Source organism: Kogia breviceps, chromosome 10, assembly GCF_026419965.1.
Source record: "Kogia breviceps isolate mKogBre1 chromosome 10, mKogBre1 haplotype 1, whole genome shotgun sequence".
Lineage (NCBI taxonomy): Eukaryota > Metazoa > Chordata > Mammalia > Artiodactyla > Physeteridae > Kogia > Kogia breviceps.
The window spans coordinates 53,144,877-53,170,482 of NC_081319.1; the positions used below are offsets into that span (position 1 = coordinate 53,144,877).

The following is a 25,606-nucleotide window of genomic DNA, read 5'->3' on the forward strand; positions in this document are numbered from 1 at the left end:
TTTAAGGTACATGCAAGTATTTATCCTTTTAATGGTTATGAGCTTATTTTAATCTGTATTAGAAAAAAATACCACCAGCACATCAGCCACTGCGCTCAGAGCACCACTTAAGGTGAGCTCATTACTAAGTTCTAAGGCTAGTGTCTCATTAGATGCTTTCTGTGCCAACCAGTTGGCATGTGAGACTCATGCCGCCGGCGATCCCCAGACTTGGGCAGATGGGTCTCTCTGACCACACTGGCCTGGGGGCTGTGGACAGTGTCTCCTGGCAATATCACCCCAGGCAACCCCGTGAGGATGAAGAATTCCCCACAGCCCCCAGCCTCAGGCTTCAGCAATAGGTCTCCTTTCTTGAGTCAGACGCCACATTACCCTGGATTGTGAAACATTTAATGAAAAAAGAATCTGGCATTTTAAAAAGTTACGTTTACAAATTTGATGCATTCTTAATATTAGCAATTTATCTACTTCTAATACATTGCCTAAGAAAATAAGGTCTATGAAGACATCAACAAGATATTTAAGATTCATTATAAGCTACAGCACTTTGCAAAGAAGTATCCAGTTTAATTGTAACAAACCACTGGTGAGCAAATTTAACTAAGTATATAAAAACATTAGTTAAATACAATTCTCTGGAAATATACATTATACCTACAGCTGTTTTTACAGTGAGATTCTTCCTTTTTTTTTTTCCCTTTTAATTCTCAAAATGGTGAATCACTGTATGGTCCTGGATCTCCAAGCTATAAAACTGAAATATGTGTTTCCAGCATAGCAGATGGTGACCAGGAAGGCGAAGAACTGGAGAAAACAAAGCATAATAGAAAGGGGGTTTAGGGCACATCCTAATTAGCAAAAGTTGTCATTTCACCTCTACTGAATAATGCACTTATGGCATCCCTTGACTCCAAGCTTTCTCATCTAAACCTGCTTTATCGGTTCAATTACCTTCCTTCTGAAACCATTTCAGGCTAGGCTGTTTTTCCTTTTTGGAACCTATCTGGAAAGCCTGGAGTCTTACTCCAATAAGCCCAGGGTGTTCACGTGGGGATAAATATGGTGGTGTGCATCTGAGAAAAGCCCGTGTATTTGCCCGTGTATTTCTAATTTAGTATCGGTGATTTTAGACCAAAGCTTAACCTCACTGTCACAGGCTCAGTTTACACAAACAAGCTGAGTGGGTGGAAGGAAGCCAGGGGCCCACATGGGGTGTGAGTGCAGAGCGGGGAAAACGCCGGGCCCTCTCCTGGGGCAACCACAGCCCACTTCCACCTGATTCTTCATTAAAAAAAAAAAATTTATTGACGTCCAGTTGATTTACAATGTTGTGCTAATTTCTGCTGTATAGCAAAGTGACTCAGCTATGCATATATGTACGTTCCTTTTCGTATTCTTTTCCATGACGGTTTATGACAGAATACTGAATATAGTTCCCAGTGCTATACAGTAGGACCTTGTTGTTTACCCATCCTATATAGACTAGTTTGCATCTGCCCAGCTGATTCTTGCTGTGTGCTAACTTGAGCCCTGTGACTTTTAATCTCACGTGGACCCATGCTCTTTACCCTTAAACAGATATTTTGAAATATAGGTGAAGAATTCGATGAACACCCACGGATCACCCACCAGCTTTAACATCATACGGTTGGTCTTCCTGTCTAACTGCCCACCTCCCACCCCATCACTTCTACTGCAGATGGAATATTATAAGGCCCATCTCAGAGAAACTTTTTTTTTTTTCAGAGAAACTTTTAAAATTAGTTTTTTAAATTTGAAAAATACATACTTATGGTTTAAAAATGCAAACAGTACAGAAGCACGTAAATTAAAAAGTAGAAGCCCCTCATCCCTCACTCCTCATGGTACAGCACAGTCCCTGGAAGGAACCTCTGCTGGTGTCTATCTTCCTAGGCATCCTTAGAGCATAAACAAACACTTCTACTTCAACAAACAGAATCCTAGTGTGCTCATTTCTGCCTCTCTCTCCCACTGACACTGTAGGCAGCAGAATTATTCTTAGAATACCTCAAACGTTTTTTCTCCCTCAAACACTTATTTTGTTCTAGCATTCGGCTTTCACTCAAGCGGACTCTTTCAGCCTCTTTGTGCTCCAGGCCATCGGGAGGCCCCATGATGCTCAAACCAGGAAGTTCACTGCCAAGGTGTCCCTCCCGCAGGTGATGCTTTTCCCTGCAGGTAACTTTGTCCTCCTTGCCCAGATCCTCAGCCGGCCTTGGGGATGGAGGAGGAGACCGTGGGGATGAAGTGTTCACTCACCGACGAGGCTGCCCAGCTGTTGAAGTTGTGACTGTCCCTCTCCGGGGAGACAGAAGACGCATCCACAATAGCGGCTGAGAGGTATAAGACGAAGGCACTGCCATTAAAGCACAGACCCTGGGAGACAGAGGCGCAGAGTGTTTAGGGAGCCTGGGAAGGTCTGGGCACACCCGGACCTCAGAAGCGGCCAGAAGCACACCCCGGCTGTGGCAAGGGGCCCACCTGGACTCGTGAGGGGGGCAGGGGACAAGGGCGATGAGAAGGCAGCTCCTCGGCGCCTTGGGGGTACTCGGTGCACGCTGCTTCCTCGCTTACCAACGCTTTGAGGAGTTGCAAAGGGGCTCCTCAGTTGGAGCAGCAAATAAAATATCCCAACCAGAAGGCAGACGCGTCTGACGTTTAGCATCTGCCAGCAGCAAGTAAAATTGTCGAAATTTGGCTGTAAACATCTTAAAACTGGGGGAGTTTACACAGAAACCCAGATTTCTGGATTCCCTTAGGAAGGGAAAAAAACAACAACAACAGAAGATCTAGCGATCCTGGGAGCACATTTCCAGCTTACTTCTCTGTGAAGAATATCCTGCAATGGTTGTTTAAGTCAGTGCATCTGGGTGGCAAGGATTCAACAGAGTTTACGCTCACTTGCATGACTTTCTGGTCTCTTCACACGTGTGAGTGTGGAACCCCAACGTGGAGGGGTCTCCTGACTGCTGGCCAGGGTTCTAATCACTACTCAGGCAGAGAAGCATCCGGAGCAGGATGACATCAGAAAAAAACTGCTGGATGGAAGTCGACAGACATGGGCCCAATTGTGCGTGAACCTGTGCAAAGTCAGGAGGCTCCAAACCTCAGTTTCCTTAGCTATAAAATGGGGCCACACCTCATGATGATAAATTCTGAAAATGCAAATCAGAGCATTTTAAAACCAGGGAGTTTCGAAAGGGAGCAGTGTTAAACAAGAAAAAAAAAAGTAACATTAAAGGCAATATTTTAAGTTCTCAATGTAATAAATCAATGAAGGAGGCTTCGGTTTGGAGGAGAGACAGACTAATAGACGCTCTAGGCCAGAGGTCAGCAAAATAAGAACCCAGACCAGCAGTCAGGAGACCAAGACTTCGAGTCCCTTCAGAACTGTCACAAAATAGCTAAAAATATGGAAGTGGCTTTGGCACTGGCTAATGAAGAGCAGCTGGAGAGTTCTGAGGCACATGCTAGAAATATGGATGTTTAAAGAGATTCTGGTGAGGTCTCAGACGGAAATGAGGAATATATGTTACTGGAAACTGGAGGAAAGGTGATCCTTGCTATAAAGTGGCAAAGAACTTGTCTGAAAGGTGTTCTAGTGTTTTGTGGAAGGGAGAACTTCAAGCAATGACACTGAACATTTAGCTGAGGAAATTTTTTTAGCAAAGTGCCAAAGGAGTAGCCTGGTTCCCCCAACAGCTTGGAGGAAAATGAAAAAGGAGAGAGATGAATTGAAGAAGGAATTGTTAAGCAAAAAAGAACCAGAACTGGGACTTCCCTGGCAGTCCAGTGGTTAAGACTCCGCACTTCCAATGCAGGGGGTGCAGGTTCGATCCCTGCTCAGGGAACTAAGATCCCACACGCTGTGCGTGCGGGTGCAGCCAGAAACACCAAAAATAACAAAACCAAAAAGAACCGGAACTTGAAGATTTGAAAAATTCTCAGCTCAGCCATATTGCGAAAAATGAGAAAGCTCTTTCAGAAGAGAACACTCAGGGTGTGGCCGAACAGCCTTTTGATAAAGAGATTACAGGTACAAACCACAGATCTAATCGACCATCTCAGCAGAAGCCAGGAATAGGTAAGGGATTATACCAGTAGAAACATTACAAGTTTGAACTGAAGGGGATGCAGATGGGCCAAAATGAAGGAGGGCTGTGGAACTTCTTGGATTCTATGGGGCAGAACCACAGAACTATTTGACTGCGAAATAGCTTTATCTTTCACGAAAAGAATGAATCACCCGAAGGTGATTCAGAGATCATCAGGGCTGCCACTCTCATCTCAGGCCCAGTGGGCAAGCTGGTTCCTTCTCAAAGGGTGGGATTTCTGTGAGTCAGGATGTCCCTACCCCCAGGGGCAGGGCCACCCTGCAGAGACACCAGGGTGACAATGCTACCCCAATGCACCAGGAAGGCAGAGCACTGAACCAAAAAAAGGATTGTTCTGGAGACTTAAGATCAGATGGAATTTGCCTTGTAACTTTTGGGCTTGCTGGGGACCTGTCACCCCTTCCTTCTTTCCTATTTCTCCCTTTTGAAATGGGAATGTCTATCTGTACCCATCTCACTGCTGTCTTTTGGAAGCACTCAACTTGTCTGGTTTCACAGGTTCATAGCTGGAGAGGAATTCTGCCTCGGGATGAATTGTACCTCAAGCCCCACCCATATCTGACATAGATGATACTAAAAGGAGACTTTGGATCAAGACTTTAGTTGATGCTGGAATGAGTCTGGGGTATGTTGAGATGGAACGAATGTATTTGCATGTGAGATTGTGAGATGGTCTAGATTGGGGGGGGGCAGAATTTTTAAAAATATTATTTTTATTGATACTAGTATAGTATTTTTAAATACATTTATTTTTATTTACTTATTATTTTTGACTGTGTTGGGTCTTCGTTGCTGCACGCAGGCTTTCTCTAGTTGAGGCGAGTGGGGGCTACTCTTCGTTGTGGTGCGCGGGCTTCTCATTGTGGTGGCTTCTCTTGTTGCGGAGCATAGGCTCTAGAGACTGTGGGCTTCAGTAGATACGGCGCGTGGGCTCAGTAGTTGTGGCTCGTGGGCTCTAGAGCGCAGGCTCAGTAGTTGTGGTGCACAGGCCTAGTTGCTCCGTGGCATGTGGGATCTTCCCAGACCGGGGCTTGAACCCGTGTCCCCAGCATTGACAGGCAGATTCTTAACCACTGTACTACCAGGGAGGCCTGGGGCAGAATATTATGGACTGAATGTGTCTCCCCAAATTCATATGTTGAAGCCCTAACCCTCAACGTGATAGTATTTAGATATGGGGCCTTTGAGGTAATTAGGGTTAGAGGAGCCCATGAGAGTGGGGTCCCCCTGAGAGGGTTAGCACCCTTCTAAGAAGAGACGAAAGGGAGCTCACTTCCTCTCTTTCTCTCTCTGCCACATGAGGACACAGCAAGACCAGCAGGCACCTGCAAGCCAGGAGGAGAGCTTTCACCAGAAACCAACTATACTGATACCTGATCTTAGACTTCTAGCCTCTAGAACTGAGAGAAATTTCTGTCATTGAAGCTTCCCGTCTAGGGTATTCTGTTTTGGCACCCAAGCAGACAAAGACAGGTTCTGTAACCTACACAGTTTCTTACCTATTCCCCCTACCCCGCCCCCAGGCTGCGTCTCCCTTTGTAATCATGCATCCAGCATGGAGTCAGGACAAGAATGCAGCCACTCTTGACTATTCCTGCTCCCCAAAGTGAGGTCACCTAGGTGTTCAACTAACAGTGACTTTCATTTTTCATTCTAACTCTTCACCTCTCAACATCAAAGAACTCTGGTACACGAAGGGTTAAAGCCACGGCCCCAGGAGGGGTTTGGAGGACAGAAGAACTGCAGAGGCTATGCCCTGACACACCTGTTCCTAGATGACACTGTTTATAGGGAATTAATAAAACAAGAGTGCACGTAGAGAACAGAGCTTCTCTTGATTCAGTCTTCTGAGGACCTGTTTGCTACTTTGCCTAAAAGGAATTCCTGGACCTTCCAACAGTGCTGTTTCACACTCAAGCGTAAAACACCTGTGCTGGGTTCTCCCTGGCTTTGCCCTCTGCTTTCTTGGCAGAGACAATCCCGAATCGTCTGGAGAAGGACTAAATTCCGTCCTACCTAATGGGCAGTGGACAGGAAGAACACCCATGGTTTCCTTACCACCGTGGTCCAGGGCACCTGGGGAATCCTGGTGTAGGTCATCGTTATGTAGATGATGAGGAAGAAGACGGTGAGTACCCAGTAAAACACAGCTACAAACATGACCCAGCCAAACGCAGGGACCCGGAAGTACTCAGTTCCAGCGATCAGTGTCCATACCAGCAGTCCCAGAACCTGTAAAAGGGGAGAGGCCATGGAAAAGAAAAGGGAGGTGGGAGAGAAAATGAAGAAGGAGGAGGAAGTGGGGACAGAGAAAAACGTAATTATACAAAGTGTCAATTACAATTTTTACTCATATATACGGGTACATGTACCAAATGTGATCTGGCCGCAAGCTCACGTTCTTGCAAATGCCAGGAAGGTTAAATGAATGAACAGAAGAACAGGCAGGGCAGAGACCAGGACAAACAAGAAACCCACACCTTGTTTCTGTGGGAAGTCTCTGCGCAGCTCTGCCCGGCCAGTTGTGGGCTGGTTTTCTCGATCTTTCTCCCACCCCCACCCCCAGGAGAACACAGAAACTCAAGTTTGTACATGATGATCTCAATTTTTAAATGTCAGCACTAATAAAGAGGGACGAAACAACACACATCTGTGGCTGGAATCTGCTCCTGATACCTGTGAAGGGAACAAGACATAAGTCATGCATTTATTCCAGCAAACCCGACTTCACTGCTGCTACAGAGCAAGACAAGCCCGAAGTCCCACCACATCACCACTGAGTGAAGGAAGGACGCTGGTCTACGCTGTGTGAGTCTCTGGTCCTCAAGGAGGGAGGCCACGGTGAGGTGTGCTTTCCAGGGCCCAGAAGGACTTTATTCCTAACTCATAGTAAAGGTGGCATCTAAACCCTATTCCCAGGAGACAGCATCAGGCGTGTGGGACGGACTCTGGCAGCAGATCTGGCTGCTGTGTAACTCGGGGCAAGCGATTTCCTTCCTATCTCAGCTCTCTCCATGGGATGTGGGACAAGACATGAAAGTGACTCTGATCACAAAGCTGGTCATTCGGCGTTGACACCTGAGCACCTGCCCTGAGCACATGCCACAGGCCAGGCTTCCTGCTCCGCGGGCCCTGAGGATAGAGCAGGGCAGAAACCAAACAGACCTGCTCATGCACGACTTAGAGTAGTCTCATGGGGGGAAATATCTGAATAGTTACAGTTGTGAAAATGCTCTGAAGGAAATAAAGGGTGTGACAAGGGTCTGTGACGGGGGCTGTGGCCTTTCTGGCAGGGACAACAAATGTCCGAGGGGGCTGTGCTGAGGAAGAGCCTGAAGACCCTCTGGGAGCTAGTGAGACGGGCAGAAGACATCGTCCCAGGCAGAGAGCATGGCATGGGCAGAGGTCTGCAGGGGAAGGGCCTTCTGGAACCTTTTAGGAGGGTGGAGGACGTTAGGACATGGGTACAAGATGTTAGAGGGCTTGGGGAGGGTCAGATTACGTGGGCCCAGGACACCTAAGGATTTTGTACTTTATCCTAAGAGCTACAGGAGGATTCTGAGCAAGACAATGATAAGATCAGGTTAAGTTTTCGCAAGATCACTCTGACTGCATGGCGAGAACAGGCAAGCAGAGTGTGGGGTAGGGGTAGGGAAACAGTTCGGAGACTGCTGTAATAATCCAAGTGGAAGAGGATGATGCATCCAACACCAAGATGCTGGTGAATACTGGGAGGTGAGTGATTCATTTCAGAAGGAGACAGGACCTTCACAGATTTGACAGATTAGATTAGGATAAGGTGGAATTACCCCCAGGTTTCTGGAAAGACTCCCCAGTGGATTAGGGTGTCACTTCCTCAGCTGGAAAGATGAAACAGGAACAGGTTAAAGGGCTGACCCGGGCTCAGTTGACAACCTATCCAGTCTAGGCGAACCAGAGACCTCAGGATGGGGTTAGAAGTGGACAGTCCAGGGGGAAGAGTTCAGGCCCCTCTTCAGGAAAGAAGACTTCCTGTCAGGATCACTGAGCCCTCAGACAGGCTTCCAGGGGACCTTTTAAACTGTTCACTGAGACAAGCCCACCTCCCTGGCAAGGTCTGGATGTCTGTACTGGGGAGCAGGGAACAGACTCTAAATGCTGCTGCTTCCCCTCCTTAGAGCTGAAAGTTGATGTTCTTTTATCTGCTTGATGTGGTATATGAATTCTGAAGAAACATTTAATGGAGATGTATTTTTGCGTTTACATCTGTGGCAACGGAACTTATTGAAAGTGAAGAAGCACAAAACAGGATAAAATCCCAGAAAGTGCCAAGCCTCAACACCCATGGGGTTCTGGTCCGGAATTCATCACAACTGACAGGTCATCTACACACACAGGTGTGCTATTCCGTTGGATCAGTAAGACAGGTAACACACCTCTCATCCAGCATGGCAGGGTCTGAAACAACAACAAGGGCTTCTTGATTCAAACTGAAGGGGTCAGAAGGGCCCTCTGTTGATTCACACAGGAAATAACCACAGGAAGAGCCACTGCCACGTGGCAGCTGTCTCTCCAGGAGCGTGCAAGAGTTTAAGAGTTGCCAGGATAAGCTTGTGCCAGCTAAACAGGCTCAGCTAACAGCTCTTGGCTCTGAATGTGAAAATGGTTTTCATTATTAAAGCAAGTGGAGTCCACTATCCAGAGATGCCCTGTCGAATGTGCTAGCGGCAGTCATCTTTTACACACAGAGATAATATCGCTAACTGAGCTGTCTCTCAATAAACAGGAATACTTGACCCAAGATCTTACCAGCAAACACAGGAAAAGAACTGTCAAGAAAAGAATTACTCTACCCAAGTGAATTTCCTAGGTAAGTGAAATATATCCAGAAGCACACTTTTTGTCTCACTATAACCAATACTGATGAAAAGCACTCTACAAAATGGTTACTCAAAGACAAAAGAAAAGAAAAAGAAAAAGAAAAAAAGAACAACAACAACAAAATGTTACTCAGCTCTGTGCATGTGTGTAACTAAATCTTTGTTTAGACTACAAAAATACTGTTTGTTTTTTCACTGATAAACATTATTTTAAGCCAACCCTTTTTTTTGAATGGTAAATCTAAGACTTAAAAAAGTTTAAGAAAGTGATAAGTACAGGTAAAAATAAGCACAGCAGTATAAAACACACAAAGAAGTTACAAACACCAGTTGTAAATTCTCAAGAAACCAATATAAAAATTTTACATCCAGCCTTCCTAACTTCTTTCACTTGCATTTATAACTACCACCTGCAAATCCTTTTCTTTCTCCTTTAAAAATATGGATCACTCAGTATATGGTGCCTATAACTTGTTTCTTTCAGTCAGCCATGCCACCCAGGACCTCTTTCCAGATCTATGTCGATTTTAACAGCTGCCCAGTTTTCCATAATTCATGTAACCAGTTCCCTATGGAGAAAAATTTAAGTTGTCTCCTTTATGTTTGTACAAAAAATACCCAGGGAACATTCTTATATAATGTATACCTTTGCAAACCTGAATTCCAGGATAGATTTCTAGAAGTGGAATTTCTAGAATATTTTAAGCTTTAGAGGTACTGTCAAATTACTCATCAAAAAACTTGTGCTAATTCATCCTCTCATCTGAGTATGCCTGCTCTTCCCTTCCAACCTCATTAAATGCCCAGGTTTTAAATGATTAAAAACCTGACTAAAAACAAAACAAAAGAGATCTCATGTTTTGCCCTTCATTGCTTGACTGAAGTACAGCACAGAGGAAAGTGTACAAATCCTAAATGAACAGCTCAATGAATTTTCACAAACTGGACCAACTTGTGTCACCAGCATCCACCCAAGAAAGAGAACATGATCAGCACCGCTGCGGCGGAGGGGGTGCTCCATCACGCCTAGTTACTCCTTCCCTCCTCCGAGGGTCCCAACTCTCCTGGTTTCTGTCATCCTGTTTTGGAACTTCACAGACATGGAATCCTATCGTCCATGCTCCCATGTTTGATTTTTCTCACTCAGCATTGTGAGTTTCATCCACAACACTGAACGTCATTTGTTCACTCTCTCAGATGCCCAGCAATGGTTCTCAAACGTCAGAATCAACTGAAGGGCTTGTTAACCTACAGGTGGATGGGCTTCTCCCCAGAGTTTGTGATTAGCAGTAGGTCTAGGAAGGGATCTGAGAATCTGCATTTCTAAGTTCCCAGGGTATGCTGCTGGTTCAGGGACCACACACTAAGAACAGATGTACTGTATCCTTCTTGTTTATTTTAGTTTGCATTTTCCTGATCAGTCGTGAGGATGGAAGAGCATCTTTTCAAATGCTTATTAGCCACTTCTAGTTCTGATTTATTGACGTTTTAAAAAAAATCACTTTCTTTCTTTTTTTTTTTTTTGGGGGGGGGGGGTGGTACTTGGGCCTCTCACTGTTGTGGCCTCTCCCATTGCGGAGCACAGGCTCCGCGGCCATGGCTCACGGGCCCAGCCGCTCCGCAGCACGTGGGATCTTCCCGGACCAGGGCACGAACCCGTGTTCCCTGCATTGGCAGGCGGATTCTCAACCACTGCGCCACCAGGGAAGCCCTAAAAAAATCACTTTCTTACTGACCTGTAGAAACCTTTACATAACAGGGATGGTAACAAACTATATATGTGGCAATATTTTCCCATCCAGCTTTTTAAAATTCAGTCTTCAGTCACATGGGAGTTTAAAATTTTTACACAGTTAACTGGTAGCTCTTTGAACCTTCTTCTATTCCTATGTGCTTAGGAAGGGCTTCCTCAGCACAAGATTATAAAACGATTCTCCTATATTTTCTGATAGCTTTGTGTGTATGCTTAAATCTTTCAACAAACTAGGATTGAACTCTATATACGGGGTGAAGAAAGTCCAACTTTATTTTTTTTCTAGCAGATGGTCAGGTGATCTATTATCACTTACTGGTGACTTCTCACATTTTGGGTCAGTTTCTGGAAACTTTATTCCACTCATCTGTGTTGACTGCTGTGCCAGCACCAATTCCTGCAGCTTCAGCATGTATTTTAGGCTTTTGGGTAAAGATGTCAAAATGGACACATGAATCTAACTTTGTTCCTTCCCCAAACCTTTCTAAAATTATCATCAGAATGAGATGAATAGGAAAGGAGACAAAAGTGACACATTTTTGGAAGGGGCTCCCCTGAGTACCCAGCATAATGGATGAAAACAGACCCAACCAGGGTTCAGAAATCTCAGAACCTCAGGTGCAAAGAGAAGATGTTTTGACCAATCAAAGGACCACCAAGGATCAGAAAACAGAAAGGCTTTTTTAACCTTTTCCAGAAGCAGACAGAATGTTAGAAAATAATGGCAAATGCTTTCAGATTGGAAAGTGGCTTCTAACCCAGAAATTACTCAGGAAAATAATCAGTGAAGAGAAAGAGGGAGACTTTTTTTTTTCAGATATGCAACATCTAAAAAAAAAATCCACCTTCCACACATTCTCTCTCAGTAATCTACTGAAGGATATGACCCAACAAAATGAGGGTATAAACTCTAAAAGAGGAACTACTGAGTAAACCAACAGAACTCTGTGGGAGAAAGGTGAGGGTAATCCCCAGAAGGAGGGGAAATCCAGGCATGACAAACGCCCCAGGCACAGAAGGTAACCAGGTCAGATCGGAGTGACTCAAGACAGGGACTTCCCTGGTGGTCCAGTGGTTAGGACTTCACACTCCCAATGCAGGGGGCCCCGGTTCCATCCCTGGTCAGGGAAGACCCCCCCCCCATGTTGCAACTAAAAGATCCTGCGTGCCGCAACTAACACCCAGCGCAGTCAAATAAATAAATAAATAAATATTTTTTAAAAAAACAAAAAACAAAAGATAGGCATGGTGAAGGCCATCACCACCGTGCCTTTTGTCACTTTACCTTCTTCTTAACCTGGTGAGTCGATTAGGGAATCTGCTCCACCCCAAGTGAGGGAGGAAGCCAAGAAAGAGGAAGACAAGGGATCCAGGAAACCAGAAACTCAGCCCAACAGAAAGGTAAAGGGAATTCCAAGGTGAAGGGAGATTCCCAGGAGAAATGCATGCAAGATAAAAATGAGAACTCTGATTATCTGATGGGAATGGCTTGTGGGAAACCTTACTGAAAGGCTATTATTAGCTACAAAGAAAAGTGAGCAAATTCTTAAAAAATAGGTACGTTATTAACATCACTAAACACCAAAAGAAACTATTTGCAGCTGTTTGTAGTTAAGTGTTCACCGTAACACTTGACTCTAACATTTACACAGAGATAATAAATACTGAATATTGACCTGAACAAATGATAACAAGGAGAGGAAAGCAATAAGGATGATGCAATGGACTGAATATTTCAATTAACTGCCTTGTGGAATGAGATTGATTGACCCACCCACCCCGCTTCCTGAATGGTACCAGATATCTGTGTTTTTTCTATGAAGAAGGTTTTTTAATACTGAAAACCTTCAACGTCATGACCTCTTGAGACTGTCAGCGAGCTGATTCCAACAGCCCTGCTGGACGCTCCGCATGCACATGCCCCCATGCAGCTTCCTTATTCTAGGGTCCTGTGGACCAAGGAAATTGATGCCTTAGATTTTAAAAAATCACACTGAAAGACACACTGAGTTTGTCTGTGCGTTCTCTCCTGCCTCTGAAGCCTCTGAACTTTGTGACAGCTGGTCTGCTAAGGATCTCATTTATTCAAATGTACACTGAGCATCTCTTATATGAGCCAGGGCTTTTTCGAGGCACTACGGGTTGGCTGATTTCTTTCTGACTTTAGCCTGGAACCGGCATGGGCACCATCTGTCCTTCAGCCTTGAAAACAGACAGGTGACTTCTGACAATGAACTAGGCTACCCTGGGAGCAACACACCAGCTGTTTCCAGCTGGCTTTGCCCCGGGGGAGTTGTGTTGATCCAGGTGTGAGCTCAGAACACCTCCAAAATACCTCATTGGGCTTTAGATCATTGACCGTATTAATTCCTTGCAATAAAGTGGCGTTGAAAACTGGCTACTGTAGACTTACTCTTATGTGTCCTGCAAGGAGAGAACCAAACAATATGACCATGCCAGGCTGTCTCCTCCTGCCATGTTTAATACCACACACACGTGACAACATTCAAACATTCAAAAACCTCACTGAGGGCTTCCCTGGTGGCACAGTGGTTAAGAATCCTCCTGCCAACTCAGGGGACAAGGGGTTCAAGCCTTAGTCCAGGAAGATCCCACATGTCATGGAGCAACTAAGCCCGTATGCCACAACTACTAGGCCCATATGCCACAACTACTGAAGCCCACGCACCTAGAGCCCGTGCTCCGCGACGAGAAGCCGCCGCAATGAGAGGCCTGCGCACAGCAACGAAGAGTAGCCCCCGCTCGCTGCAACTAAAAAGAAAACCCACGTGCAGCAACTAAGACCCAATGCAGCCAAAAATAAATAAATAATTTATTTTAAAAAAAAACCCTGGGCTTCCCCAGTGGCGCAGTGGTTGAGAGTCCGCCTGCCGATGCAGGGGACGCGGGTTCGTGCCCCGGTCCGGGAAGATCCCACGTGCCGCGGAGCGGCTGGGCCCGTGAGCCATGGCCGCTGAGCCTGCGCGTCCGGAGCCTGCGCTCCGCGACACCGCAAAAAAAAAAAAAAAAAACAAAAACAAAACCCTGAGTGTGCACTGGTGGTGCAATGATGTGGGAAAACAGACATGTTCTTTGCCTCTGGAAAAGGTCGGTCAATGGATATTCGACTATGAACTATGATTAAGTCCTATGAAAGGAAACTAGGCTGATACAAGAGTGTAAAGCACAAGCACCCAACCAGGTCTGGATGGTCAGAGGCAGTTTAAGATTAAGTAGGTGAATGGGAGTTAGCCAGGCAACATTTGGGTGATGGAGGGAAAGCCAAGACTCTGTGATCTCAAAGACATCCCATCTGATGACATGAGTCTCCCACAGGCTCTGATCCAATACACGAAGGTCAGATGGAAGTTCAGTTCCAGAGGAGACTGACCCATGGCTTGGCATCGGATGTCAGTCTCCAGACAGCACCTTTTCTCAAAGTCAAGACTCATTCCATAGCGGTTTGAGGGCCAAAGAATGTGAATGCTGGAAGAGACGTTCAAGAGATGTTTGGGATCAACAAGCGTAGAGCTAGTTAGTGGTCAGAGCAGAACCAAACATCTAGTCTGATGTTATTTTAATTTGTAGCATCGGGTCTTGATGTCTTTCTCCCCTTCTCCACTTCCCCATTCTCTGGCTGGGGTGATGCTAGCACTCGCGATAACGTCAGACTGAGAAGCAGAGCTGGCTCAGTAGGGAAATCAGGTACTCCAGATGCAGCCTGTCCTTGGCCAAGTTACCAACCTGAGCCTGTTTCCTTATCTGTAAAATGGGGATACAGAAACTTTCCTCATAGGGTTGTTGGAAGACAAAGTGAGTTAATATGTGCACAGCAGTGCCTGGGATCAGCTGGGTGCTGGGTCAGTTATTACTATTACGCTAGTATTATTAAAAGGGTTGACAGTCACTCTCAGAAGTCCGTCCCCCTCCTCCTTTCCCAGTATCCTCTTCTCTATCTTTCAAGATTTTTACACCTGTATGGAGCCAAGGAGTCTTACCTATGTCCACCTCCCTGAAATATGGACTGAACTCGAGGCCTCTCCTATGGGCAAGATGCCCAACAAGATGCCAGGCGAAGTGAACCAGGAGCATTTGACCCTTCAGCTCTGTCCTCTGTGCCTGTGTGGACACCCTCAATATCATGGTTACCATGTTCTCCGTTCCTATTTGGTTAAATGGCATAATGCCAAGGCCATCTGGCCTGGTAGAAAGATTCAGGCTTTGAATTCTTACCAGCTGTGTGACTGGGCAAATAACATTTATCTCTTTAACCAATATTTTTTGGGCACTTACTATGTGCCCAGGCTCCAGGTAATAGTAAGAGCATATTATGTCCTAGAGAGTAAGGAAGAGCTTTACATGCCTCACCTCACTTTAACCCACACAGCTGCCCTCTGAATAACTTTCATCAGGACCGTCTTACAAATGGAGAAACAGGCACTATGTGTTACATAACTTAGTCCAGACTTTTAACTATGGTGCCACATAATATCAATAACATGCCCCAAATCAGTTAATTTCTCCATGCCTCAGTTTCTTCACCTCTACCCAGGGATAAAATGTATCTTCTAGAATTCACATGAGACAAGATGCTCTATAAATGGTAACTACTATTGTGATTAATAATGGCAAAAACAGAGCGTTTGGCAGACCACAAACCTGCCCTGAGGGCCAGCCACATGCAAGGCTGAAGAGGCCGGCACCTGCTCTGTTTTCTTGCTGTGCTGGTTCGGAGCATCACCTAGAATGCCATCAGCCAACCCCTCCCAAGTGCAAGTCTCTGGGCAGAGATAAGCTCTGGTAAAATGAGCAGATGCCTTGATGCAAACCCATGCCTGGTTCTGCAAAACAAAATTCCTCAGAGCTGTCCGCTGATGCTGGGCCACCAGGCAGCGCTTGAGCTCATCGTTACAAAGCCTGTTATCTGCTGGGCTCTCACGTGGCACCTTGGTTCATTTAAAATAGAGACAAATAGAAAGAAAACAGGGATGGCTGCAAATCCTGTCTGCTCTGATGCGTTAAACATCCGATTCAGAGAATTGCTGTTTTTAACTCAATGAAGACCAAGAAATCCTGGAAGAAAGCTGATATATTACAGAGGTTGACATCAGAGCCATCTCAGGTCAGCAACCACACCGTGAGCACCTGCTACAAGCCAGACACAGTGCTGGGTGCTCAGAGTCCAAAGGTGAGCAGGGCACGAGTCCCCACTCCTGAGGACTCTACCACCTCGTGTGAGAGATGAACACCATCCAGTTCCTTCTTTTTCATGGGGGCTGAAAACTGTGGGCCATGGTCACCTGCAGCCCGCTGCCTGTTATGTACAATCCACAAACATGGCCAATGCTCATCCACTTAATCGTTACCTAAGGCTGTTCTCATGCTACAGCAGCAGAGTGCATGGCCTTTGGCTGCAAAGCCTAAAATATCTACTATCTGGACCTTTACAGAAAAAAATTTAGCCAATCCTGTTAACGGTCACACTTACTCTCTGCATCAGGAAATATACACACGTGCACATATAGTTGGCATATTTTTGTTTCCTGCGTTGTTTCAAATAAACCAGATTATTAACACATTGAGCAAGGGGAGATGACAGGGGAAAAGCGTGCAGCATTTCCCTGCACCGTCGAGGAACTGTATCATACTCCAGATGACAGCTCCCTACACCTGCTGAGCGCTGTCGAGTCACCTCCACGCCCCTTCCAGATCAGCAGTGCTTCTGTTCAGCAAGCATGGCGAACTTTTCCATTTACCCACTAGAGGGTGACCGAACACTGCTGATGAAAGATTTAGGAGCTACGGTCCCTCTTCGAGGGGATGAGATTAGAGTTTACCATCTGTCTGGCTAAGTTCCTACACTTGAAGCACATTCCACAGAGGTGGCAGGATGTGGAAGAATAAACTCGGTCTGGGACCCACCCATTAGACCCAGATGTTGCCTGGAAACAGATCTGACAAGAAATGTACTCGGCTGGCTTGCGATAAGGATTGATTAATACAAAGACTTGGAAGGGCACATTTAATCCATGCGCCCCGACTAAGCTTTACTGAAGTATGCTTAACACCTGCTGCTTTCTTCAACAAAAAACTGTGCCTCTTCGGGCCTCTGCTTCCCAATCTGGGAAATGGGGAAGACGGAGTTAGGAAAGCACTTTTCAAATGGGAGTGGGGAGACCAGCACCTGGGAGATGCATATGTGAATCACCCGGGGGTATTTCAAACCACTTTCTTCTTGGTCATCTTCCCACTTTCACACACCATGAGGGTGGGTGTCTCCCTCTGGCCCTGCTTGACTGCTCAGGTACCATTATAGGAGACCCTTGGGTGCTGCAGAGCAGAACAAAGCTTGAGGCCTACGTGATGCTAGTAGTTTGTGACTTAACCTTGCTGTTGCTTGGAACTTTAGTGTGACATCTATGATCAATTAAAGGCCTGCTCTGACGGAAACCACAGAACCTCAATAGTCCCAGCAGGAAACTGAATGGAAATCTGCATACTGGGCTGGTTTTCAAATATATTTACAAATTCTTTGACACACCTCTTGAATACAGGCTCCTCTCAAATGTTTCTGTTGAACGGAGTATGGCAGAAATGATGCTATGTGATTTGGGAGGCTAGGTCATTAAAAGGATCCAGCTTCTCCTGGGCTCTGGGCAAGTTAGCAGCCACGTTGTGAGGACACTCAAGCAGTCTCGTGGGGAGGCCCACACAGAGAGGAACAGAGTCCTCCCACCAACTTGCCAGCCAGGAGAGTGACTGCCTTGGTGAAATGGATCTCCAGGCACAGTCAAGCCTTAACTGACTGCAGCCCCAGAAGACACTGACTGAGCCCCAGGAAAATGCCTGACCCAGAACTGCCCAGTTAAGTTGATCTTGAATTCCTGATTCACAGACACTGCGAGTGATAATACGTATTTACTGTTGTTTAAAACTGTTACGCTTGGGGGGTGATCTGTTAATGCAGTAATAGATGACTAATACACGAAGTTCATCCACTGTGGGCTTGTGTCCAAGAGGCAGAGTGGTAGGGAGGGAGGACCAAAGACCTAAGTTCGTCACTAACTTTCTGGCCCCGCTAAGCCTCAGTCTGTGCCTCCAGGAGATGGGCATGGCACCATCTAGGTTGCTGCAGGGTCTGAAGGTGTTTTATGACTTGCAAAGAGCTACATAAACAGCAGTGATTACTGGTCTCACGCTTTTCTCCTCTAGGAAACATGATGCAATGCTTAGCAGAGCTGGCATCTTGACAGTAAGGGTCCTAGAGTATTCAGCCAGTGAAATAAAGTGGGGTCTCTTCCTGTAGTTAGAACCATGGGGCTCAGGGCATTGAGGACATGCTAGAGGACACGCTGGCACAGTTTTCCTGTGAAGGGCCACACAGTAAATATTTCGGGCTTTCTGGGCCATATGTGCTCCATCACAACTATTCAGTTCTGCCACTGTGGCATGAAAGCAGCCACAGACAATATGCAAAAGGATGGGAGTAACTGTGTTCCACGAAAACTATTTACAAAAACAGGTGGCAGGCTGGACTGGCTGGCAGGCTATCATCTGCCAACCTCTGCCCTCGAGCCTTGCTTCTCCAAGTGTGTGGTCCCCAGAGCAACGGTCACACCTCCAAGGAGCTTGTTAGAAATGCAGACTCTGGGACTTCCCTGGTGGCCCAGTGGCTTAGACTCCGTGCTCCCAATGCAGGGGGCCCAGGCTCAATCCCTGGTCAGGGAACTAGACGCCACATGCCGCAACTAAGAGTTCGCATGCTGCAACTAAAGATCCCGCATGCCTCAATTAAGACCCTTCGCAGCCAAATAAATAAATATTTTTCAAAAGAAGAAAAAGAAGAAGAAATGCAGATTCTCAGGCCACCCAACACTGAATCGGCATCCCTGGGGGAGGGGTCCAGCCACACGTTCTGAAAACCTCCAGCAGCTCAGCTCTGAGAAGGCCCACCTTCCTTCCCTCCTTTCCCCCAAACCCCATGCACCAGGGGCTTACGAGGGATCTTGGGTGACAGTGACGTGATCAAAGATCTCAGGCCTCACAAAGGACACACATCATTTCAGTATTCTCCGTGAATCAGTGAACAACACTGGATTCATGGTCCTGGGTCACCAGTAAGCAAAGGAGCAGTCGGTCCTGGTCAAATAGCTTAGAGTCTGCAAGAAAACAGAACAAACTGTGTGGTAGCAGCACTCTCAGGGTGAAGGGATTGGGTTCAGTGACACCCAAAGGCCTCCTCAGTCCCTGAGGCTGAGGGAGCCCTTTGTGGTCAGATGCCGGCCCGGCTCCCAGCCCTGCTTGCTTCTTTCAGCAAAGTTCTTTGAATGTTGGTTTCCTTCCATTTTGGTGAAGCGCTGGGGTATAAAAGGCAAAGGGTGGAAGGAAAAGGGATACCATTTAAGGAATAGAAGAGGGATGAAAGGCTTATAGGGAAGAAGCAAAGGGAAGGAGGAGAAGAAAGGAATTATGGGGAGTGGGGATCACTACAAAGCAGCACCTTCTTCTTTGACCTGGGGGGACCCTCCATCCCATCATGACGATAACTGTCTTGCCTCTCATCAGCATCAGTGTCTGCCTATGGTATTGGCAGTTACATCACTCATCTCATTCAGCCACACACAGCCACGTCGTGTAGAGAGTCATGATCCCCAGTGTAAGGTCAGGTCCAAATCCACAGTCTACAAAGCCGGGTCTGAGGACTCCTTTCCGCTATGGAACCTCCCAGCACCGCCCACAGGAGCACAGCTCTGCTTGAGGTCAAGGAAGCATCTCACACAAAGGAGCCTTCCTGTGTGCTGACTCTACTGCATCGCAGGCCCCCCGTGGGCACGTTCCCCCCAGGGGTGGGGCTCCACCTCTGTCCTCCGCCCTTGAGGCACCAGGAGAAGGAGGAGATCAGACAAAGCAGGTCAGACACTGTAAACAGTAGAGTATCAGAAGTCACACAGCCGCTCTTTAATGTCAACCTTAAAAGAACTGTAATAAAAACCAAGCAAAGAGGATTATGAACTGCTTTCCTCCACCAAAGGTGCCGAGCGCTTGACCCACAGCTGCAGTGGGTCGAAAAGCCGAACCCTCAAATTGAGGAAGCTGGATCAATGTGCTGGACGTGGGGGGCTGTGTAGCTCTCTGTCCAGGCTGCTATTCTATGCAGTCTGTCCTTCCCTCGGTCCACGTGCCCTTTGGGTGTCTAAGTGACTCTGAGTGAAGGAAATAAGGTTGTGCTTCATCTTTAGCCAAGGGCTCGGATCCCTCAGCAGTCAGGTCTTGCTTCCATGGAGCTGGAAAGGCCCTGGCAACGTGCTCCCCTGCTGGTCCAGTGGTTAAGAATCCATCTTGCAGGGACTTCCCTGGTGGTGCAGTGGTTGAGAATCTGCCTGTTAATGGAGGGGACACGGGTTCGAGCCCTGGTCCAGGAAGATCCCACATGCCGCAGAGCAACTAAGCCTGTGCACCACATCTATGGAGCCTGTGCTCTAGAGCCCGCGAGCCACAACTACTGAGCCCTCATACCACAACTGCTGAAGCCCATGTGCCTAGAGCCCCCACAACAAGAGAAGCCACTGCAATGAGAAGCCCACGCACTGCAATGAAGCGTAGCCCCCACTCACCACAACTAAAGAAAGCCCACACAGCAATGAAGACCCAACACAGCCACAAATAAATAAATATATAAAAATAAAGTTCCCTTAAAAAAAAGAATGGGCCTCGGGCCTGGAATACAGCATTACCAAGAGATAAAGAACCAGAGAGCCTGTGCAGGGCTTATCACCTCGTGTGGGAATATCTTTCCCTGTTTCAAGCGCAGTGAGTGTTCCCTTGTTCTGCTTTAGTATGTACACAAAGGCCCTCAGGCATGTCCCCAGCTTTCAGACTCCAAAGCGGAAGCATTGAGGCCTTTCTGCTGTGGCTTAAGAAGGGTGCTCACAGGCCAACTGTCCTGTGTTGGCCATCATGGGGGCTGCCTAGTGATGTCTACTATTGAAACTGATGTCTCTTCTCCACATAGGTAAAGCAATGTCCCATCCAGTTGTGTTTTTCTTGGTAACTCCAATTCCAAGGTGCAGTGGCAGAAGTGTTTAAAGTGCTGCCTGAGATTGGTGATCAGTACAAGGTGTTCTGCTCCCTTGGGACTGAAAACTAGTGATGGTACTCAGCTTGCCATCTGTCTTTAAGTCATTTCCATACTGTTTTGATTACTGCAACTTTATAACAAGTTTTGAAATCAGGAAGTGTGAGGCCTCTGGCTTTACTTTTCTTTCTCAAGATTTTCTGGATGTTCATGATCCTTTGAAATTCTATATGAGTTTTAAAAATTTTCTGTGCTTCGGTGCTGGGAAAACTGGACAGCTACATGTAAAAGAATGAAATTAGAACACTCCCTAACACCATACACAAAAATAAACTCAAACTGGATTAAAGACCTAAATGTAAGGCCAGACACTATAAAATTCTTAAGAGTTTTCTTAGAGGAAATTCTAAGATTCTTAGAGGAAAACATAGGCAGAACACTCTATGACATAAATCACAGCAAGATCCTTTTTGACCCATCTCCTAGAGAAATGGAAATAAAAACAAAAATAAACAAATGGGACCTAATGAAACTTAAAAGCTTTTGCACATCAAAGGCAACCACAGACAAGATGAAAAGACAACCCTCAGAATGACAGAAAATATTTTCAAATGAAGCAACTGACAAGGATTAATCTCCAAAATTTATAAGCAACTCATGCAGCTCAATATCAAAAAACAACCCAATCCAAAAATGGGCAGAAGACCTAAATAGACATTTCTCCAAAGACATACAGATTGCCAACAAACATATGAAAGAATGCTCAACATCATTAATCATTAGAGAAAAGCAAATCAAAACTACAATGAGGTATCACCTCACACCAGTCAGAATGGCCATCATCAAAAAAATCTACAAACAATAAATGCTGGAGAGGGTGTAGACAAAAGGGAACCCTCTTGCACTGTTGGTGGGAATGTAAATTGATACAGCCACTACGGAGAACAGTATGGAGGTTCCTTAAAATACTAAAAATAGAACTACCATATGACCCAGCAATCCCACTACTGGGCATGTACCCTGAGAAAACCATCATTCAAAAAGAGTCATGTACCACAATGTTCATTGCAGCTCTACTTACAATAGCCAGGTCATGGAAGCAACCTAAGTGTCCATCAACAGATAAATGGATAAAGAAGACGTGGCACATATATACAATGGAATATTACTCAGCCATAAAAAGAAATGAAACTGAGTTATTTATAATGAGGTGGATGGACCTGGAGTCTGTCATACAGAGTGAAGTAAGTCAGAAGGAGAAAAACAAATACCGTATGCTAACACATATATATGGACTCTAAGGGAAAAAAAAAGTCATGAAGAGATTAGTGGTAGGACGGGAATAAAACACAGACCTACTAGAGCATGGACTTGAGGATATGGGGAGGGGGAAGGGTAAGCTGTGATGAAGTGAGAGAGTGGCAGGGACATATATACACTATCAAATGTAAATTAGATAGCTAGTGGGAAGCTGCCGCATAGCACAGGGAGATCACCTCTGTGCTTTGCGACCACCTAGAGGGGTGGGATAGGGAGGGTGGGAGAGAGGGTGATGCAAGAGGGAAGAGATATGGGAACATATGTATATGTATAACTGATTCACTTTGTCGTAAAGGAAAAACTAACACACTATTGTAAAACAGTTATACTCCAATAAAGATGTTTAAAAAAAAAAACACAAGAAAAAAAATTCAAATAAAAAAAAAAGAAGATGTGGTACATATATACAATGGAATATTACTCAGCCATAGAAAGAAATGAAATTGAGTTATTTGTAGTGACATGGATGGACCCAGAGTCTGTCATACTGAGTGAAGTCAGAAAGAGAAAAACAATTACTGTATGCTAACACATATATATGGAATCTAAAAAAAAAAAAAAAAAAAAAAGGTTCTAAAGAACTTAGGGGCAGGACAGGAATAAAGATGCAGACGTAGAGAATGGACTTGAGGGAAGGGTAAGCTGGGATGAAGTGAGAGTGGCATGGACTTATATATACTACCAAATGTAAAATAGATAGCTAGTGGGAAGCAGCTGCATAGCACAGGGAGATCAGCTGGGTGCTTTGAGACCACCTAGAGGGGTGGGATAGGGTCGGGGGTAGGGAGGGAGACGCAAGAGGGAGGAGATATGGGGATATATGTATAGGTGTAGCTGATTCACTGTTATAAAGCAGAAACTAACACAGCATTTTAAAGCAGTTGTACTCCAATAAAGATATTTAAAAAAATTTTTTTTCTGTGCTTTTGCGAAAAATGCCATTGGAATTTTGATAGGATTGCGTTGAATCTGTAGACTGCTCTGTGTAGTATGGACATTTTAACAACACTAAGTCTTCCAATCCACAAACACAGATATCTTTCCATTTATTTGTCTTCTTTAATTTCTTTCAGAAGTGCTTTGTAGTTTTCATTGTACAAGTCTTTTGCCCCCTTGATTAAGTTTAGTCCAAAGTATTTTATTCTTTCTTTCTTTTTTTTTTTTTTTTTTTTTGTGGTACGCGAGCCTCTCACTGCTGTGGCCTCTCCTGTTGCGGAGCACAGGCTCCAGACGCACAGGCTCAGCGGCCATGGCTCACGGGCCCAGCCACTCTGTGGCATGTGGGATCTTCCCGGTCCGGGGCACAAACCCATGTCCCCTGCATCGGCAGGCGGACTCTCAACCACTGCACCACCAGGGAAGCCCAGTATTTTATTCTTTTTGATGCTATTGTAAATAGGATTGTTTCTTAATTTCCTTTTCGGATTATTCACTGCCAGTGCATAGAAATGCAACTAATTTTTGTGTGTGGATTTTGTATCCTGCAACTTTGTTAAATTCATTTACTTGTTCTAACAGGAGCTTTGTTTGGTGAAATATTTAGGGTTTTTTACATACAAGATCATATCATCTGGGAAGAGAGCGAATTTTATTTCTTCATTTCCTATCTGCATGACTTTTATTTCTTTTTCTTGCCTACTTAGTTTGGTTAGGACTTTCAGTACTATGTTGAAAGAAGTGGTAAGAGTGGACATCCTTGCCTTTTTCCTCATCTCAGAGGGAAAGCTTTCAGTTTTTCACCATTGAGTACATTGTTAACTATGGGCTTTCATATATAGCCTTACTTATGTTGTTTGTTCCTAGTTTGTTGAGCATTTTTATCTTGAAAGGGTGTAGAATCTTGTCACATGCTTTTCCTGGATCAATTGAAATGATCATGCAGCTTTTGTCCTTCACAATGTGGTGTGTTATACATTAACCTTCATATGGTGAACCATCCTTGCATTCCAGTCATAAATTCCACCTGATCATGATGTATAATCTTTTTAATGTGTTGTTGAATTGGATTTCTTAGTATTTTGTTGAGGATTTTTTCATCTACATTCATTAGGGATATTGGTCTGCAGGTTTCTTATAGTATCTTTGTCTCATTTTGGTATCAGGGTAATGCTCACCTCATAGAATAAGTCTGGTAGTTCTCCCTCCTCTTCAATTTCTGGGAAGTCTGAGAGGACTGGTGTTAATTCTCCTTTAAATGTTTGGTAGAATTCTCCCGTGAAGCCATCTTGTCCTTGGTTCTTCTTTTTTGGGAGGTTGTTGATTACTGATTTAATCTCTTTCCAAGTTATACGTCTGTTCAAGTTTTTAATTTCTTCACAATTCAATCTTAGAAGATTATATGTTCCTAGAAATTTATCTGTTTCTTCTGGAATGCCCAATCTGTTGATGTATAATTGTTTACAATAGTCTCTTGTGAGCATTTTTATTTCTGTGGCATCAGTTGCAATGTTTCCTCTTTTATTTATTTTGTTTCAGTCTTTTTTCTCTTTTCTTAGTTAGCCAACCTAAGGATTTGTCAATTTTGTTGATCTTTTAAAAAAACCAATTAAGTGTTTCTTTCTTGATGGTGAGGATCACATACCTCTACAGCACACATATAGGTATATATATTCATGGGTTTTAATATTCACTGATTGAAGGTTCACCTATTACTGCAACAGAAAAGAATCCACAGAGAAGGAGGTTAATTTGCCATATTACTGAAGACTGTCCAGGCAGTTTCCGTTATCAGTATATTCTACACTTCAGTCTTTTTGACCTGTCATATAAAAAATGAAATTTCTCTCTACATTAAGGACAAGGAGAGGCTGCAGCACAGCTTATACAATTTGGTAGTTTGGAATGGACCCTTCCAATTGCCTTCCAAAAACCCCTCATGTGCTGAATCTGATATTTTGTAATTAAGAAAAATGCAATGGGATTATTTTGGCAATTTTGTTTGGGAGTCTCAAATTCAAACTTCACTCTAGTCTTCCTAAAAGATGTTAATCAAGTTTCTGTAAATCAAAATTTATTTTAAAAGCCTTAGAGAAGCGCCATTCACAAGAGGATGCATAAAATCCTGTTTGGGAGCATAATTACCTTGTAACTCCATGTAAACTTGAGTTTTCCTAGACTGCATCTATTTATAGCACATCTGTGTGAAACTCCATTTTTCCCTCCTTCCACCAGCTGAATGAGGGGTTGCTAATATTACTGTACACCAGGACAACCAAAGAGACAGGCTTGCACGAGGCCAGCGCATGCAAGAAAAAAGACAGAGCTCTTTCGCTTGAAGAATGCTCAGTGTGGCCAGGGAGATGAAACAAACAGAAAACAACACCGCAGCACAGCCCAGGGTAAGGGCCTAGGAAGTGCAATCACATCAAGAAATGCTGAGAGGTTCATTCAGGAGGAGCAAAAAATGACTCTGCGTGCTCGGAGAGGACTAACAGCCTCAGGAAGGCCAGGATGGCAGGCATTG

At 45.0% G+C, this 25,606-nt stretch overlaps 1 protein-coding gene across 2 annotated transcripts in view; it reads right to left on the bottom strand.

Moving 5' to 3' along the window:
• Positions 1-457: 457 nt before the first annotated feature.
• CMTM8 (CKLF like MARVEL transmembrane domain containing 8) overlaps positions 458-25,606 on the bottom strand; it is a 147,428-nt gene continuing 122,279 nt past the window's right edge. For both annotated transcript variants that reach the window (XM_059077429.2, XM_067005842.1), the window contains 3 exons: positions 6,195-6,368; positions 2,281-2,397; positions 458-804 (listed from right to left, as the gene is read on the bottom strand). In XM_059077429.2, coding sequence (XP_058933412.1) covers positions 721-804; positions 2,281-2,397; positions 6,195-6,368 — 375 coding nt within the window. In that variant the 3' untranslated portion in view covers positions 458-720. The remainder of the gene's footprint in view (positions 805-2,280; positions 2,398-6,194; positions 6,369-25,606) is intronic.